The sequence below is a fragment of the Scyliorhinus torazame genome, chromosome 21, assembly GCF_047496885.1.
Source record: "Scyliorhinus torazame isolate Kashiwa2021f chromosome 21, sScyTor2.1, whole genome shotgun sequence".
NCBI lineage: Eukaryota > Metazoa > Chordata > Chondrichthyes > Carcharhiniformes > Scyliorhinidae > Scyliorhinus > Scyliorhinus torazame.
In genome coordinates, this window is record NC_092727.1 from 76365253 (window position 1) to 76385229 (window position 19977).

General features: G+C 43.2%; 2 protein-coding genes across 20 annotated transcripts in view; both read right to left on the minus strand.

The window, feature by feature from the left end:
• Nucleotides 1–2432: 2432 nt before the first annotated feature.
• tanc2a (tetratricopeptide repeat, ankyrin repeat and coiled-coil containing 2a) overlaps nucleotides 2433–19977 on the minus strand; it is a 1428811-nt gene continuing 1411266 nt past the window's right edge. For 17 of the 19 annotated variants that reach the window (XM_072486954.1, XM_072486971.1, XM_072486961.1 and 14 more), the window contains one exon: nucleotides 2433–9423. In XM_072486954.1, the coding sequence (XP_072343055.1) occupies nucleotides 7467–9423 (1957 nt within the window). In that variant the 3' untranslated portion in view covers nucleotides 2433–7466. The remainder of the gene's footprint in view (nucleotides 9424–19977) is intronic. The other 2 variants (XM_072486970.1, XR_011937462.1) reach the window with 2 other exon arrangements.
• On the minus strand, nucleotides 18189–18768 carry LOC140398359 (RNA-binding protein 8A). The gene has a single exon (XM_072486952.1). The coding sequence runs from the start codon at nucleotides 18741–18743 to the stop codon at nucleotides 18219–18221; it is 525 nt and encodes a 174-aa protein (XP_072343053.1). The 5' UTR covers nucleotides 18744–18768; the 3' UTR covers nucleotides 18189–18218.

Genomic DNA, 19977 nt, shown 5'->3' on the forward strand with positions numbered 1-19977 from the left:
TAAGGGGCTGGTTTAGCATAGTGGGCTAAATAGCTGGCTTGTAAAGCAGACCAAGGCCAGCAACGCAGGTTCAATTCCTGTACCAGCCTCCCCGAACAGGCGCCGGAATGTGGCGACTAGGGGCTTTTCACAATAACTTCATTTGAGACCTACTTGTGACAATAAGCGATTTTCATTTAATTTTCATTGATCTAAGTTTTGATTCAGTGCTTATGCAAGTGTATTAAAGTGAATATTTAGCAATAAAATTGTATTTTTGGACACTTCAATCAACAGGATCATGAGCTCTTATTTGAAGATAAAATAAGAGATCATGTAGACATGACAGAAAATTAATTTTGCTGAACCAAAAATGGCTGCCACAAGTCACCCAATGCCTGGAATTGTAAGGTGACGACTAAGGCATTATATGGTCTGCACTGGACATGTCCTGACATGTTGCACATAGAATTTCAAATCTGGGACTGTCAAGGACAATTTCAAAAAGTAACTATTGAAAGGAAATAGACGTAATTTGAATTTTTATAAGCTTGCAGAGTCTGAGGGCCTACTAAGACAATGACTACCCTGAACAGGGTCATCAATATAGATAATGACTCTTTAAAACATTATTATAAGCCATCAAACAAAATCGAGATAGACACCAGATAAACATACCTTTACGAATTCATTGAGGAAATAGATCACGTGACTTCAGTAACCATTCTGAAATCTAAGCAGCCTGCAACGAGCCATTCTCAAAGCCCGTTTATCTGAAAGCCACTGACCACCGCTTGCCAAGCAGACCAAGACTCTAAATATCAAACTCATCTCACTACCGCTTCAGCATCTTAAAGGAATTCTGCACTTCTGTCATCAGCTGGGAATGTGCCTGAACTGGAACATCTCTGAGGGGGGTCCTTGATTTGAACTTTCCGGACTCTGGAAATTGCGTAAACTGATATTATTTGAGGTTCTTTTTACTGTTATTTCACTTATTAGTTGTAAAAACTCTCATTCCTACTCCCTTCTTGTATTCTTGGGTGTTCATTTGTATGTGTGCCTGCATGTGAAATTAATAACGCGATCTTGGGTGGAAGCGGGCTTCACGCCCGCTCCCGCCAACCTCGGGCACGCTCGGAATGTAGAATCAGGCCAAGAAATTTTTCCAGAACTATTTGTACTTGGTGGGTGACACTGGTTCCTGCTTCTAAGACAGGAGAAATATAACTGGGGCTTTCTTGGAGCAGCAGTTAGATTTGAGGCAAGATTATATGACAATCCTACAGAGTGTAACATTATGAGAAATGTATAGAACTGTAAGGGTTAACGTTATGTCCAAATCAACCACTAAAGGGAGCTAGATGCAGAACTATGAAATGCATTGATGCTAAGCCTTCTGGGAGAGAGTTGAGGAGAAGGCTAAAAGTCAGACTGTAGGAAAGATAGTTGAGTGAGATCAGATCACTAATACAATAGTTATTGTATTAGTGTAGAGATTAGTGATAGATGAGTGTAGATTGTATGATTATTGTCAATTTGTCATGTGAGTGTCCCTTTAAGAAAGATATTTGTCTTATCACACGGCTTCAGTGATGTCATTGTGTGGGTGGAGTTGGGATATGGCTGTGAGGATTATCTTTGGTTTCAGTTTCCGTTTTGACTGCTGTGGACTCAAGGAGAAAGGAGTGTTCCCCGTCTTTCTATATTTGTATTTTAAAAACGGTTCCAGGTTGTGGCTACCTGCTTTAGTAACTTATAAGACATAGTTTGCTTTCCGGAAGGAGTTTGAATCTGGTGTAGACTGGTTCAGAATTTCAGGAAAAAGACCAGTCCCCATTCAAGTGAGAATGCAGTATGCTGGGCCACGCCCTTGAATAGGGGTTTTGGTTTATTGGATTTTGTTACTGAAATGGAACAGTTAAGGGGGAATTCATTAAGTGTTATACATAGATTACTGTAGCTGTGGGTTTGTCTTTATGTTTGTAATTGATAAAACATTATTGCTGTATGCTACACCTGAGGCGAGGGCTTTTGTGCTCATCCTAGCCAAATTCAACATAAAAGTTATAGGTCAGGTGAACTTCATAATACACTTTGGAGTTTCTAAACCCTGGTCCATAACTGTTTATATTAAGTAATGTAAATAACTTTTTAGCTTTGTTTAATATAAAAGCTAGTTGTGGTCTTTGTGAACACTACGCCAACCATCCTAGGATCTGATCAACACAAAGAACACCACACAGAGTACAAAGACTCCTAGAGATTAGTTTTCCCTGTGGAAAATTAACCAGGTCTAGTAAGAATGAAGGCATGGGAGTTGCTAATACTTACATTTACGTTCATCTCGTTGATCGTGTAGAATTTGTTCTGTGCCTCAACATTTCTTTCATGTCTGGTGAGATTCTGGATAATTTATACCACTTTATATACATTTCAAAAATAACCATGAATGAAAGTTAGGCAGTTGTGTTTCATTTAATTTGAAGTGTTAACCATTTATAAATAGGTACAGTATTTTCATACAGTAAATTGAACAGATCACAATCTGTAAATGAAAAATAAAAACAGAAGCATTCGTTTAATTTTTTTGTTTTGTTTTTGCACTAACTCACAGCCCACATGTACAGACAATATTACTCTGCTCAGCAAGCAATACAGCAAAGAGAAATCTCCATCCAAAATATGAAAAGGGCCGCAGCCCAGGGCGACCTGGATACAATATCACAACTTTTTTGTAATTATTAATCAGTAACTGGAACAAAACATGCAGTTTATAATATACAGAGAAAACTTCTTTACATCAAAAGAGGGGGAAAGAGAGAGTGAGAGAGAGAGAGATGGGTAGAGAGACAGAGACACAAGAGAAAACCAAAGATTTTTTATACAGTTCCCCAGCTGGTGTCTCACTGTGTACAGATGCCTTCTTGGTGCATTATTAACAGTACAGGAAAAAAATAAAGGAATCCATGGATCCACACAGAAATGACACATGGTACAATATAATTTTCTGCAATTACATTCAAATGTTTAGTATTCTGTTCTATCATTTTCAAGGGGAGAAAAAAGTACCTACATGCATCCCTGCCGCAGCTGATTCTGTATCTATTTACTCAACAATAAAATAACATTGCACTCCTCATTATGAAAGAAGATTAATTCCTGCTAGATATTGTATTCTGTTTTGGAGAAATCCAAATGGGCTGTTTTAGGTCTGAAGTGTGCTATCTACCCAGAGTGTTACAATTAAGTTTGCTAATCTTAACTGTAAATATATATAGCCATATTTAAAATCAGAATGAAGGTTTACATGTACAGTTCAACAAACAATGTCCTGAAAACTCACACTGCTATTTTGAATGTGTTAATTCTGGTGAAGGTCTGACAATCGATATCCATGAACTATGTATTGCACCTTGCCCCAATATTTTAATTTCACTTCCTCAACTCTATACTGAATGTGGAAAATAAGCCAGCTCAAATATCAAATACTAAACTTTGGAACTATGAGAGAGAAAGAGATAAAAGCAACAGATGATTAGTAAGATATCTATAGATATGTACTTACTAAATTACATTTTCAAATCATGGCACTTTTTAAATAGTAAATTCCTGAATGTTTTAAGTAGCTCTCCAACACTGCATATTACAAGGTTTAACCAGTTTCTCCATGGTGAGTCATTGACAATTTTAAGACACCAACGTTGGTCTATAAAGGCTTGATTTTACACCTCCTCCTCTCTTATCATTGTGCTAAAGGGTTTCTGCACTTTCATTTTTTAAAAAGCCAATAATTACATAGTACGTTTACTGAATTTAATTTGAATGTACTTGCATCTTAGAAACCAAGAAGTTAAAGCATTAATGCCCAATAATTTGTTTCAGTTAAAACATCACTGGAGAAATTGGAAGGATGTATGGTATATTATGAAAATACTGTTGCTGAGGGTGTGTTTTTTTTATAACAGGAGCGGTCAGTAACTTCAATGCTAAGCAGCATAAATTAAGAGTAAATTATAGCATTATATAACAACAATTCAGTGTTCTGTAAGTAGGCCAGAAAGTTAAATTCAATCACATTTTACTTCTAAAATGTTCCTTCAGTTACCCTGTTGAAGTGCAATTCCCCATGGCTCTGCTGGCATTAGGAGTGTATGGTGTTCATACTGACCACAAGTTACATAATTGAACTATTACTGAAACAGCTGGGCCAACAAAAGTAACAACTGTTAATTCAGCACAAACTGCAAGACCCCGCCAGACATATGTAAATCTGCACTTTAATAACTAGAATTATGCTACATATTAACTGGTCTGTTTAGAGATAGCTAGAGATGTGGGCAACAAGAATAGGGAGTTGCAGTGAAACCGGTGAGTTAGCAAGGTCCTGTGATTTTAAAAAGCTGCAGGCTAGAGGAAACAGTCAACCAACACAACTTAACTCCAAATTAGGTTTTTGGTTAGTTTGCTGAGCAATATTTTATTGATAATGGGCCCTAAAGAGGTTTTGAAATCCAGATCAAGCCAAATTAGCGTGATCAGGATTTATTAAGAATACAAAACAAACTTTGCTGCTAATTATGAGTTTTGTCAGGTCAGAGTTAAGAAAACCATCTGCACCATCCATCTCCCTGGCAGTTTTAGGAGTCTAATCCTCTCATCTCTCCTCACTAACTCTTGCAAATTAAGTTTCTTTTGTCCAGAGTGATAGAATTTGCAGACAGGAAATCCAAATTCTCATCCTCAATGTTTAATTGTGCTGTTCTCATCTAGATTCATAAACACCAAAGTGTGTAATCAGCATACTTTACACACCTTTTCTCATCAATGTAATGTGGGGGTTTCCACTATTGAATACTGTACTACAAAACTATCCGAGGCACATGGTAGTAGACTGATTTTTGTAAGTATTTCAGGTAACATGTACCATTTCTATTTTATGTACAATATATACATGGTGAAAGTGAGAGTTAAGTTGTGCGCTGTTGGGAGTTTCCAAGGAAGAGCATTTGAGGGATACTGAATTAGTGCCCAACATTGTGACATTTATTTACAGCAAAACATTTGTGCTACAAAGTTAGCATTTTGCTTTTTTCTGTGACATACACCAAAGGTCACAACTGTATATCTCCTAATGAGAACACTAGTCACGATTATCATTCCAGTATATAAAGGTTAACGATAAAGTGCACTCATATACAGGAAATACAGATGAAACATTTTCTGTATAAGAATTCCGTGAAGTAATGTGTTGGTGTAATCAAGGAACTGCACATTGTGATTAAATGTTTTTTTTGCCTGTGTGTATTTCAATGCCAACATGACTTCCTATAACTTTGTTTATCTGAAGTGCATTAGGGGGACATTTCCAAATATGGTAGTGAAATAGATAGAACTGAGGAGGGTAAAAAGCAAACTCACAAATGATGTCCAGAAAAATAAACTGAGAAACGGAGGGAAGTGAATGAAAGATAAAAATGGGTTAAAATACTGCTTACAAAAAGGAGAGAAGATGATGCACCTTGGAACAATATTGATAGAAATGAATTCCTGGTATTGAATAGGTGGAGGGGTAGTGGGAAGCAGAAGACAAATGCTTCCCAACAGGCAAGACCTGGAGATGCTAATCAGCCAAGGCATGATCATACCAATTCATTCCACAGCAACTGTGGTTCAGCTTTCAAATCAGGATATCTGGAGTCCACACTCTGCTTAGAAATAGATACAAAAACAAAAGGTAGGGGAAGGAGATAATTAAAAGAATTATGCAGAATAAAGTTGAAAATTAATTCCGGGATGTTACTTGGGACAAATAACCTATCTTAATTCAAATTCATGTACAATATGTTGTATAAATCCACATTTAAGAGATGAATACACTATTAAATGTTCATGCGTCTTTTTAGATTGGAAGAGCAATGGGCCAAAACAAGACTAGTTCTGCTTGGGGCGTTCATTCTGTCCTAAAAAGGTAGTGCAAGTGGAATCTCAAGGCTGGGATCCTAAAACCTTTACATGGAAAGTGACATTGCTAAAACAAAGGCAGGGCAGGAAAAAAAGGTTTAGTGTGAATTTGCAGCTTTTTGGTCAGTGCAACCTAATCTGATTGAGGATTACTGCTAAATGTATTCAATAACACTTCAAAATGACACAGGTTACAAAGACGACAGTCCTATTAACAGGTGTTTGTCTTCTCGTTCCTTTCATGATGCACATTTCAAAATTATCAGCATGTTAGCAAATTTTACTTTTTAAATTTTAGGATATTGGGAATACGAAGTGCCAAGGTGGACCAAACATTTCACAAATTTTGTTTGCAACTTTTTTTTTACAATTATTTTGTATTAGAAATTTTAAGGCAATTATGTTTGCAATTGCTGTAGGACATAAATGGGGTTTGAATTGCAAAAGTGTTCCAGTGCTGACGCTAAAACAACAAACAAATTTTCATAAGAATGACTGGTTTTCTTTTCAAGAGAGATGGGACAGAACACTGCAGTCAATGCAAGAGATGGAGAAACTAGCCAGTAAAAACATGGAAAGCATCCTGGGTGCATTCTCCCACTCATTCAGAACAGCCCTGAGACCTCAGAAAAACAGTGTCCGCCCCCTTTTCCTGGGGTTTCTGTGGCTCTTCTGTCAAAGGTAGGGCAAAGGAGGGAGAGAATGCCTGCGGGAAAATATTCCTTGTTTTGGGAATGTCCCCTTCTATTCATCAATTCAACAATAGTTGCACCTGGTTTAAAATAAGTTTTTAAAAAATTACCTGATACAAGTTGACTTAACTTAAAATACTCTTAAATATTATTAACTACAGGTCCGTAGAGAGCAAAACTTCATACAACATTTACAGTATTAAACAGAATGACCTTGCAGCTTAAGCAACCACTCACTGTTTATCTCTGAAGGTAAATTAGTCCTGATCCCATGCTAGTGCAGAGAACTGATTTCAAGGTTAAATGCAGATTGGTATCTGAGGTTCTGGAAACGTACCGACAGTTCTATGCAATGCACCCATTACATATAAATCAAAGTAAACTGATTACAAGCTGTACAAATCACAGCAGTGTCTTTGAAAATAAATGTCATTGTCTGCACCTTATTGTAACTTATGCGTCAGACTTCTTTAAAAAGCCTGAATAAAATTACCCATAAGTATATGTTAACCTACCTTATGTAAAGTAAAAACGTGAACTGACCTGATAATGCATTAGTCTAAACATTCGTCATTTAAGCATTCATACGTTGATATTCATATCAACTTTTTCCCCCTCGACATTTAATTTTTTTTTACACCAGTTAGAAAAGTTAGAAACTAATCATAATTAAGCAACGGAATGGAACTGAACCCACTATTTTAGTTTCTGGCTTATTTCATATGTAAGTGGAAGCAGCTTCATTGTACAGTGCACTGTGTGGCTACATGAGCAAGGAGTTTGATTGTAAACCTGCTCACAACATGGGATTTAGAATCTAGAGAATTCACTTTATACATTTGACTCTACGAATGGTCTCTTTGGTTTTAAAGGTGACGTTGGCCCTTGTCGCGAGTCTCTGGAAAGCTGCCGATATATGCTGTCCTGGTATGCCTGGGCAACAGGCAATGTTCTAGCCACCTTCACATCTGGGTATGAGGGAACCTGACTAACCCTCTCCAAAATCTCTGCCCGGGATCCATTGGTCAGCTTCCCATGGGAGACGCACATGTCATCCTCTATTAGGTGACCATTTTGGGCATTGTTAGTCTTATTGAAGAAAGCAATATGACTGACTGGGGGTGGACTATAGGAGCCAGACTGGGGGGACACCCCTCCGGAGGAGGTGGGGCTGGTGATGACAGTGTCAACAGAGGATACAGCCCATGTCCGGCTCTGCTGGTGCATGTGTGTGTACTGCTGTATCCGTGCTGTTTTATCTATTATACCCATGAAAGGCGTGGTTCTGGAACGACCAGAATCTCCAGGGTAACCTTGTGTTGGAGAGATGGGGGACTGTTCTTCACAAGATCGACTTTCATAAGAGGGTTTTAGTGGAATCTCCATTTGTTGGATGGAGGCAGAAGGGCGGAATGAAGACACTACATTGGAGCTAGAAGAAAGGCTGTTGTTAGAGGGGGAGAAACGAAGACCAGTGCTTTGAGAATGGAGCAATGGTCGAGGCGTTGGTGGGTGAGGTTTGATTTCCGGAGGATTCACAGTGAGTGCTCTCCTGATCATATGAGATACATCTGGAGATGCAATCTGGCTGGACGGCACAGAAGACCTTTCTAATTCATGCTTGGAGTGGGAAACAGGATAATAGGAAGCAGACTGACTGCGGCCAATCTGAGGAGTTTGGCCATACCTCATCCCTCCTCGGAAGGCAGAAGAGGGTCTTTGGCTGTGATCCTCTTTTGTCATGACTGTTCCTGAAAGCTGGCAAACATTGCTTATTGCACCGGCACTGAGACTGGCTTGCACATGCTGCACAGGTCTGCTGTCTGCCACCACTCCACCCATTACAGACTGGTAAACCAGGCGGCTTTGCGTAGGAGCCATATCAACTGAAGACTGATGTTTAGTGCTCATGAAGTGCGGCCCTTGGTTATAGGCTCCACCAAGTATAACAGCGCTAGAATGAACTGCAGAGCTGGGTTGATTAGTGCGTACAATTTGGGCCTTTGCTGGCTGTAATCTAAGCCCTTGTTGGGGTAAACCTGATGGAGGTTGAGATAACTGATAGGGTCTTTGGGCCATTTTGGACAAAGGAGACTTTGGCCTTCCAGGAAGCTGACCTATGGTGGATTCTTGTTGATACCGAACTGGCGAGCCAGACTGAGGCCTATATACACTCATGCTATCTGCAGGAGGACTAGCTCTGTATTGTGGGGCTCTACGTAATGGTGAAGGCGGGGGACTGGACTGATATTCTTTGCCTTGCCCACCCGCTGGGGGTGGGCTAAAGCGGTATGAAGACCCTTGATGAGCAGGGGAGGTAGGTGGAGGACTAGGCCGATAATGAGAATTCTGATGAGTAGGAGAAAGCGATGGGGATGTGGACTGGTACCCCTGCCGAGTTGGAGAGGAGACTGAAGGGTTTGGTCTGTAGTCAAAGACTTGGTGGGAGTTGAGAGGCGAGCTGGATCGGTAGCAGGGCTCGCGGTGTGCAGGGGAAGAAGGTGGACTCTGGGTAACAGGCAGCCCTTGGCTTGGTCTTGTTTCTGTCTGTAAGCCAACAGAGACATTGTCCAACTCCTGCTCCAAATATTCCTCGTCATATAATTCATGCATAGAGTCTAGGTCTTCTCGCTGAGCCTGCTGTTGTTGTTGTGCATACTGCATCTGCTGACCATACTGCATCTGCCTGAACTCCTCTTCGACTCGTATCAATAAACGTTGTATCTCACGGTTATTTGGACAAAGTTTCACGGCTTCATGCAAATCTTCCAGAGCGGCTGGAAACTGCCTGTATGAAAGAAAAAGGTGTATGGCATAAATATGCTCTTACCTTAGAGGCATTGTCCAACAATTAAAAGTTATCTTCAATAATTCCTACACAAAGGACAAAAACACATTGTGTCCTTAACAAATCATCTATCTAATCACTTTCCAGAGCAACTCCCATCATCTGTCATACCTTTGAGTAAATCCCCATATCCTTGTGTTTCTGGGGCTACCTTATGCTACTCTGCACTCAGACTTCTCATAGCCTCGCTGCTAAATCTGTGTACCCAAGTTAAAGAAGAAAATTGTGTTAATTTGGTGCCTTTCACATCCTCGCAGCATCCAAAAGTGCTTCACAGCCAATTAAGTACTTCTAAAGTAGAATTACAATATATTTCAGGGAAATAAGGCAGTCAATTAGCATACAAGGCCCCACAAACAGCAACAAGCTAAATAACCTGATAATTTATGTTTAGTATGCTGATTGAGGGATTGAACTCAGACACAACCCCCCCCCCCCCACCTTTGCCTTTTTAAATAGTGTCATGGGAACTTTCACATTCTTAGAGGCAGAAACAGCCTCAATTCATCATCTCATCTGAATGGGCAGAACCTCAAACAGTGCAGCACCTCCTTGACTATGAAATGAGACTTAAACCCACAAACCTTTTGACTCGGGGCAAGTGAGCCTCAGATACGGCAATTGCTCAGGACACACATATCAGAATAGTTCAAGGTATTTCTGCAAACTACTTTCACAGACTAGTAATACTGACTGGTTCCTGCAGTTACACTCTTTCATTTCTGATGATCAGAGTGTGGTGTCAAATCCAAAATCTGGATTGGATAATACATTACAACGCCAATTCAAAAGCTGTCCTTCCAAATTAACTTCTGGTTAATGGTGGCCCTATTGATAGAACATCACTCTACAATTGCGTACTCAAGACATGGCATGGACATGGTTCATTTAAGTACTGTCAATGTTTACAATTGCAGCTATAGCTCCGTTCATAGCACTCTCACATTTAAGTCACAAGATTGTGGGTCCAAGTCCCACTCCAAGACTTGGGGCTGGATTATATGTTTCACTGCTGCTGTGTCCTTGAAATGGAAGGGAGAACCTTCAGGTGGCCTGCCCACCGCAAGGCCTATTGAGGCCCTTAATTGGCCACTCTATGGGGTGCTGTTGGGAGTACCAACTTGCTCTCCAAGGTGGACTTTTTCCAGAGGTGTGGTAGTCCCACCTCCAAGCAATGTTAAATGGTTGCAGGGCAGCCAGTGGGAATTTGGGAGACTCCCAGTGGATTATCTAATACAGTACTGAGGGAGTGCTGTACTTTTGAAAGTGCAGTCTTTCAGCTAATACATTAAACCAAGACCTGGTCTGTCCCCTGCTGTCTTTCAGATTATACATTAAACTGAGACCTGATCTGCCCTCTCAAGTTGGTGTAAAAGATCCATGGCACTATTTTGAACAAGAGCAGGGTAATTGTCGTTGGCATCCTGGCGATTATTTATCCCTCCATCACAAACTGGTTATTTAATCATTATCATCTTGTTTTATGGGCGGCACGGTAGCACAGTAGTTAGCTCGAGGGTCCCAGGTTCGATTCTCGGCTTGGGCACTGTCTGTGCGGAGTCTGCCAGTTCTCCCTGTGTCTGCGTGGGTTTCCTCCGGGTGCTCTGGTTTTCTCCCAGTCCAAAGATGTACAGGTTAGGTGGATTGGCCATGCTAAACTACCCTTAGTATCCAAAAAAAAAGATAGGTGGGGTTACTGGGTTATGGGGAAAGGGTTGAGTAGGGTGCTCTTTCCAAGGGCCAGTGCAGAGTCAATGGGCCAAATGGCCTACTTCTGCACTGTAAATTCTATGATAAATAAAATAAATAAATAATCTTTATTGTCACAAGTAGGCTTACATTAACACTCAATGAAGTTACTGTGAAAAGCCCCTAGTCGCCACATTCCGGCGCCTGTTCAGGTACACAGAGGGAGAATTCCGAATTCTCAGCTGGTACGGGAATCGAACCCGCGCTGCTCCTTGTTCTCCATCACAAAGCAGCTGTCTATCTCACTGAGCTAAACCAGTCCCAGATTCTATGATTGTGAAGTACTTGGAGCTTTTCACGACCACGGGACATTTTAGTATCAATATAAATCTTTTTTCCGTAAACCCTCTGCATGACAAGTATAAAAGCTGAAAGAATTTCAATCTATGTCAAGGCAGGAAAAGAAGAATTGAGCGAACAAGGAGGTTTGTATGTCGATGCAGAGCCTCCTCAGAAGAAATAGAAAAAATATTTAATACCCATATTAAATAACCCAATGTTCAAGTGTGTGCAGGAGGGTTTCCTGAGTGTGTGCAGGAGGGTTTCCTGACACACTATGTTGACAGGCCAACAAGAGGCGAGGCCACGTTGGACTTGGTTTTGGGTAATGAACCTGGCCAGGTGTTGGATTTGGAGGTAGGAGAGCACTTTGGGGACAGTGACCACAATTCGGTGACGTTATAGCTGGGGGAAGGGCAATTATGATGCCATTAGACGTGACTTGGGGGGGGGATAGGTTGGAGAAGTAGGCTGCAAGTGTTGGGCACACTGGATAAGTGGAGCTTGTTCAAGGATCAGCTACTGCGTGTTCTTGATAAGTACGTACCGGTCAGGCAGGGAGGAAGGCTTAGAGCGAGGGAACCGTGGTTCACAAAAGAAGTGGAATCTCTTGTTAAGAGGAAGAAGGAGGCCTATGTGAAGATGAGGAGTGAAGTTTCAGTTGGGGCGATGGATAGTTACAAGGTAGCGAGGAAGGACCTAAAGAGAGAGCAAAGACGAGCAAGGAGGGGACATGAGAAGTATTTGGCAGGTAGGATCAAGGAAAACCCAAAAGCTTTCTATAGGTATGTCAGGAATAAGCGAATGACTAGGGAAAGAGTAGGACGAGTCAATGACAGGGATGGGAAGTTGTGTGTGGAGTCTGAAGAGATAGGCGAGATACTAAATGAATATTTTCCGTCAGTATTCACTCAGGAAAAAGATAATGTTGTGGAGGAGAATGCTGAGACCCAGGCTATTAGAATAGATGGCATTGAGGTGCGTAGGGAAGAGGTGTTGGCAATTCTGGACAGGCTGAAAATAGATAAGGGCCTGATGGGATTTATCCTAGGATTCTCTGGGAGGCCAGGGAAGAGATTGCTGGACCTTTGGCTTTGATTTTTATGTCATCATTGGCTACAGGAATAGTGCCAGAGGACTGGAGGATAGCAAATGTGGTCCCTTTGTTCAAAAAGGGGAGCAGAGACAACCCCGGCAACTATAGACCGGTGAGCCTCTACGAGGGTAGAGCAGTTGATGTGGTGTATATGGATTTCAATAAAGCGTTTGATAAGGTTCCCCACAGTAGGCTATTGCAGAAAATACGGAGGCTGGGGATTGAGGGTGATTTAGAGATGTGGATCAGAAATTGGCTAGCTGAAAGAAGACAGAGGGTGGTGGTTGATGGGAAATGTCCAGAATGGAGTTCAGTTACAAGTGGTGTACCACAAGGAACTGTTCTGGGGCCGTTGCTGTTTGTCATTTTTATCAATGATCTAGAGGAAGGCGCAGAAGGGTGGGTGAGTAAATTTGCAGACGACACTAAAGTCGGTGGTGTTGACGACAGTGCGGAAGGATGTAGCAGGTTACAGAGGGACATAGATAAGCTGCAGAACTGGGCTGAAAGGTGGCAAATGGAGTTTAATGTAGAGAAGTGTGAGGTGATTCACTTTGGAAGGAATAACAGGAATGTGGAATATTTGGCTAATGGTAAAGTTCTTGGAAGTGTGGATGAGCAGAGGGATCTAGGTGTCCATGTACATAGATCCCTGAAAGTTGCCACCCAGGTTGATAGGGTTGTGAAGAAGGCCTATGGCGTGTTGGCCTTTATTGGTAGAGGGATTGAGTTCCGGAGTCAGGAGGTCATGTTGCAGCTGTACAAAACTCTGGTACGGCCGCATTTGGAGTATTGCGTACAGTTCTGGTCACCGCATTATAGGAAGGACGTGGAGGCTTTGGAGCGGGAGCGGGTGCAGAGGAGATTTACCAGGATGTTGCCTGGTATGGAGGGAAAATCTTATGAGGAAAGGCTGATGGACTTGAGGTTGTTTTCGTGGGAGAGAAGAAGGTTAAGAGGAGACTTAATAGAGGCATACAAAATGATCAGGGGGTTAGATAGGGTGGACAGTGAGAGCCTTCTCCCGCGGATGGAAATGGCTGGCACGAGGGAACATAGCTTTAAACTGAGGGGTAATAGATATAGGACAGAGGTCAGGGGTAGGTTCTTTACGCAAAGAGTGGTGAGGCCGTGGAATGCCCTACCTGCAACAGTAGTGAACTCGCCAACATTGAGGGCATTTAAAAGTTTATTGGATAAGCATATGGATGATAATGGCATAGTGTAGGTTAGATGGCTTTTGTTTCGGTGCAACATCGTGGGCCGAAGGGCCTGTACTGCGCTGTATCGTTCTATGTTCTATGTTCATTCGACCTCAACACACAGACCGAAAATAAGAACATAAAAAACAGGAGCAGATCATATTGAACTTGTTCGGTCATTCGATATAACAGTGGCTGATTTTCTGCCTCAACCCCACTTCCCTACCCACTTCCTACCAAAGCAGCTTAAAAGTAGTTGAGTTTCTGGAAGTACAGCAGTGGTGAAATTATCATTATCCTGAGCTGTCGAGTCAAAATCCTCATGACTGCATACAGTTAGCCACCTTAGATTTTTTGTTTGAGAGAAAACAAGCCTCCCACATACTGAATGAAGTGAGCCCCAGCGTTTCCAGGTGGGTCTTTGCCAACCAGGGAGTCACTAAGGGAGAGACAGTGCAGGGATCCCTCTTGGCCGTTCCCCTTCAAAACAAGTATACCGTTTTGGATGCTGTTGGGAGGGGTGGGGGATGACCTACCGGGAGAAGGCCCTAGCGGCCAGGTCTCTGGCACTAAGTCTGGCTCTGTGGCTCAGAAGGGAAGGGGGGAGAATAGAAAAGCAATAGTGATAGGAGACTCGATGGTTAGGGGAATGGATAGGAGATTCTGTGGTACCGAGCGAGACTCCCGGAAGGTATGTTGTCTCCCGGGTGCCCGGGCCAGGGATGTCTCGGATCGAGTCTACAGGATTTACAAGGGGGAGGGGGAGCAACCAGAAGTCGTGATGCATGCAGGCGCCAACGACACAGCTAAGAAAAGAGATGAGGATCTAAAAAGTGATTTTAGAGAGTTAGGATGGAAGCTAAAGAGCAGGACAAGCAGAGTAGTGATCTCAGGATTGCTACCGTTGCCACGTGCAAGTGAGGCAAGGAACAGAGAGCGAGTACAGCTGAACACGTGGCTACAGGGCTGGTGCAGGAAGGAAGGCTTCAGATATGTGGATCATTGGGATATCTTCTGGGGAAGGTGAGACCTGTACATGAAGGACGGATTGCACCTAAACTGGAGGGGCACCAATATCCAGGGTGGGAGGTTTGCTCGAGCTCTTCGGGAGGGTTTAAACTAGTTTGGCAGGGGGATGGGAACCAGAGCTATGGATCTGAGGATAGGGTGAGGGTGGGGGATGATCTACCGGGAGAAGGCCCGAGCGGCCAGGTCTCTGGCACTAAGTCTGGGAGGAAGGATAGACAGTTGATAGGGCAAAATTGCACTCAGGGTTAAAGTGTGTCTGTTTCACTGCAAGGAGTGTCAGGAATAAGGGAGATGAACTTAGAGCATGTACCAGTACTTGGAACTATGATGTTGTGGCCATTAAGGAGACATGGATTTTGCAGGGGCAGGAATGGCTTTTAGATGTTCCGGGGTTTAGATGTTTTAAGAAGAATAGTGAGGGAGGTAAAAGAGGAGGGGGAGTGGCACTGTTAATTAGGGAGTGCACCACAGCTGTAGAAAAGGAGGTAGTTGAGGACAGTTTGTCTACTGAGTCAGTATGGGTGGAAGTCAGAAACAAGAAAGGAGCAGTCACTTTATTGGGAGTTTTCTATCGACCCCCCCAATAGCAGCAGAGAGATAGAGGAACAGATTGAGTGGCAAGTCTTGGAAAAGGGCGGAAGTAACAGAGTTGTTGTCATGGGTGACTTCAACTTTCCTAATATTGACTGGAACCTCCTTAGGGTAAATGGTTTGGATGGAGCAGATTTTGTCAGGTGTGTACAGGAAGGATTCCTGACTCAATATGTAGATAGGCCGACCTGGGGGGAGGCCATATTGGACTTGGTGCTCGGCAACAAACCAGGCCAGGTGTCAGATATCTCAGTGGGAGAGCATTTCGGTGACAGTGACCACAACTCCTTGACCTTTACCATAGTCATGGAGAGGGATAGGAATAGACAGTATGGGAAGGTATTTACTTGGGGGAGGGGAAATTATACTGTTATTAGACAGGAGCGGAGGAGCATAAAGTGGGAACAATTGGTCTTGGGGAAATGCACAACAGTAATGTGGGGGTTGTTTAAGGAGTACTTGCTGCGAGTGCTGAATAGTTGTCCCACTGAGACGAGGAAGGAATGGTAAGGTGACGGAGCCTTGGATGACAAGCGAAGTGGAGCTGCTAGTCAAGAGGAAGAAGGAAGCTTACGTAAGGTTGAGGAAGCAAGCATCTGACTCGGCTCTAGAAGGTTACAAGGTAGCCAGGAAGGAAGTCAAAAATGGACTGAGGGGGCATGAAAAAGCCCTGGCGGGAAGAATTAGGGAAAACCCCAAGGCTTTCTACACTTATGTGAGAAATAAGTGGATGATCAGAGTGAGAGTAGGGCCGATCAGGGATAGTGGAGGGAACTTGTGCCTAGGGTCTGAGGAGATGGGGGAGGCCCTAAATGAATACTTTCCTTCAGTATTCACTAGAGAGAGGGACCTTGTTGCCCATGAGAACAGTGTGAACCAGATTAATAGACTCGAACAGGTTGATATTAAGAAGGAGGATGTGCTGGAAATTTTGAAAAGCATCAGGATAGATAAGTCCTCTGGGCCTGGCGGGATATACCCAAGGTTACTACGGGAAGTGAGGGAGGAGATTGCTGCGCCGTTGGCGATGATCTTTGCATTCTCACTCTCCCCTGGAGTAGTACCGGATGATTGGAGGGAGGCGAATGTTGTTCCCCTGTTCAAGAAAGGGAATAGGGAAATCTCTGGGAATTACAGACCTATCAGTCGTATTACGTCTGTGGTGAGCAAAATATTGGAAAGTATTCTAAGAGACAGAATTTATGATTATTTAGAAAAACATAGTTTGATGAAAGATAGTCAGCATCTTTGTGAGGGGAAGGTCATGCCTCACAAGCCTCATTGAATTCTTTGAGGATGTGACGAGACACATTGATGAAGGTCGGGCAGTGGATGTGGTGTATATGGATTTCTGTAAGGCATTTGATAAGGTTCCCATGGTAGGCTCATTCAAAAAGTTAGGGGTCATGGGATACAGGGAAATTTGGCTGTCTGGATACAGAATTGGCTGGCCGAAAGAAGACAGCGAGTGGTAGTGATCATAATATGGTAGAATTCAATCTGCAATTTGAAAGAAAGAAGGTAGAATCAGATGTAAAGGTGTTACAGCTAAATAAAGGTAACTACAGGGGCAAGAGGGAGGAACTGATGAAAATCGACTGGGAGCAGAGCCTAGTGGGGAAGACAGTAGAACAGCAATGGCAGGAGTTTCTGGGAGTAATTGAGGACACAGTACAGAGGTTCATCCCAAAGAAAAGAAAGGTTATCAGAGGGGGGATTAGGCAGCCATGGCTGACAAACGAAGTTACGGAATGCATCAAAGCAAAAGAGAAAGTCGATAATGTGGCAAAGAGTAGTGAGAAGTCAGAAGATTGGGAAGGCTACAAAAACAAACAGAGGATAACAAAGAGAGAAATAAGGAAAGAGAGGATCAAATATGAAGGTAGGCTATCCAGTAACATTAGGAATGATAGTAAAAGTTTCTTTAAATATATTAAAAACAAACGGGAGGCAAAAGTAGACATTGGGCCGCTCCAAAATGACGCTGGTAATGTAGTGATGGGAGACAAGGAAATTGCTGAGGAACTAAATAAGTACTTTGCGTCAGTCTTCACAGTAGAAGACATGAGTAATATCCCAACAATTCAGGAGAGTTGAATATGGTAGCCATCACAAAGGAGAAAGTGCTAGAGAAACTAAGAGGTCTAAAGATTGATAAATCTCCGGGCCCAGATGGGCTACATCCTAGAGTTCTAAAGGAGATAGCTGAAGAAATAGTGGAGGCGTTATGATCTTTCAAAAGTCACTGGAGTCAGGGAAAGTCCCAGAGGATTGGAAAATCGCTGTTGTAACTCCCCTGTTCAAGAAGGGAACAAGGAAAAAAATGGAAAATTATAGGCCAATTAGCCTAACCTCGGTTGTTGGCAAGATTCTAGAATCCATTGTTAAGGATGAGATTTCTAAATTCTTGGAAGTGCAGGGTCGGATTAGGACAAGTCAGCATGGATTTAGTAAGGGGAGGTCGTGCCTGACCAACCTGTTAAGAGTTCTTTGAAGAGATAACAAATAGGTTAGACCAAGGAGAGCCAATGGATGTTATCTATCTTGACTTCCAAAAGAGCTTTTTTTTTTTTTTTTTTCTTTTTTTTTTCAGGAAGGTCCAATTGACGAGTTTTATTGGTGACAAACAGCAAAATGCAGATCACAGACACACCAGCAAATCAAAAAGAGAGGTCGGTACAAAACACAACGCAGCCCAGACATAAAACACATCCCTATTCAGCAGCCCCCCCCCACCCCAATCCCAGCCCCCGCCACCGCCTCCCCAGCGGCTCTCGCTCCATTCCACATCAACGTCGCTTCCGATCCGGACTCCGGCTCCTCCTGCGTCCACTCCGTCTCTTGCTTTTTGGAGGTCCTCGGACAAAGCCCCAATCCACACTGATGGGCTGACCCGCCAACTCGGAGCCATTCAGCCCCTCCATCGCTGCCTGGGCCTCTTTATAGGTCTCGTACTCCACCAGAGCGTAACCCTTGAGGTAGCCTGTGCGTCGGTCCAGATTGAGGTGCAGATTCTTTATTTCGCCGTATTCAGCAAACTTGTCGTGGATATCCTCCTCCGTGGCTTCTTCATGGACCCCCGTCACAAACAGGATCCAGCCCTCAACAGAGCGCTGTGGCCCTGGCTCATCACCATCCTGCTCCACAGAGTCGAAGTCCTCGCGGAGCCTGGACCGGGCCCCTTCCTCTGAGCCAAAACCTCGTCCCTTCCGCTTCTTGGCCTTCTCCTTCAGTTTGTGAATGCTTTCGTCCCCCTCGTCGTCCATGGCGAAATCCTCGGCTCCGGCCTCATGAAGGTCCAGCACGTCCGCCATCTTGCTGCCGCGGGGAGCTGTGGGAACGCCCAAAAGGCCTTTGATAAGATGCCTCACGGGAGACTGCTGAGTAAAATAAGGGCCCATGGTATTCGAGGCAAGGCACTAACATGGATTGACGATTGGCTGTCAGGTAGAAGGCAGAGAGTTGGGATAAAAGGTTCTTTTTCGGAATGGCAACCGGTGAAGAGTGGTGTCCCGCAGGGTTCAGTGTTGGGGCCACAGCTGTTCTCTTTATATATTAACAATCTAGATGACGGGACTGGGGGCATTCTGGCTAAGTTTGCCGATGATACAAAGATAAGTGGAGGGGCAGGTAGTATTGAGGAGGTGGGGAGGCTACAGAAAGATTTAGACAGTTTAGGAGAGTGGTCCAAGAAATGGCTGATGAAATTCAACGTGGGCAAGTGCGAGGTCTTGCACTTTGGAAAAAAGAATAGAGGCATGGACTATTTTCTAAACGGTGACAAAATTCATAATGCTGAAGTGCAAAGGGACTTGGGTGTCCTAGTCCAGGATTCTCTAAAGGTAAACTTGCAGGTTGAGTCCGTAATTAAGAAAGCAAATGCAATGTTATCATTTATCTCAAGAGGCTTGGAATATAAAAGCAGGAATGTACTTCTGAAGCTTTATAAAGCATTAGTTAGGCCCCATTTAGAATACTGTGAGCAATTTTGGGCCCCACACCTCAGGAAGGACATACTGGCACTGGAGCGGGTCCAGCAGAGATTCACACGGATGATCCCAGGAATGGTAGGCCTAACATACGATGAACGTCTGAGGATCCTGGGATTATATTCATTGGAGTTTAGGAGGTTGAGGGGAGATCTAATAGAAACTTACAAGATAATGAATGGCTTAAATAGGGTGGACGTAGGGAAGTTGTTTCCATTAGCAGGGGAGACTAGGACCCGGGGGCACAGCCTTAGAATAAAAGGGAGTCACTTCAGAACAGAGATGAGGAGAAATTTCTTCAGCCAGGGAGTGGTGGGTCTGTGGAATTCATTGCCACAGAGGGCGGTGGAGGCCGGGACGTTGAGTGTCATTAAGACAGAAGTTGATAAATTCTTGATTTCTCGAGGAATTAAGGGCTATGGAGAGAGAGCGGGTAAATGGAGTTGAAATCAGCCATGATTGAATGGTGGAGTGGACTCGATGGGCCGAATGGCCTTACTTCCGTTCCTATGGATTCACCTGAGGAAGGAGCAGCGCTCCGAAAGCTAGTGACATCGAA

Excerpts from the sequence above, each read along its gene's own strand:
- LOC140398359 (XM_072486952.1), bottom strand. The coding sequence starts at position 18,743 with ATGGCGGACGTGCTGGACCTTCATGAGGCCGGAGCCGAGGATTTCGCC.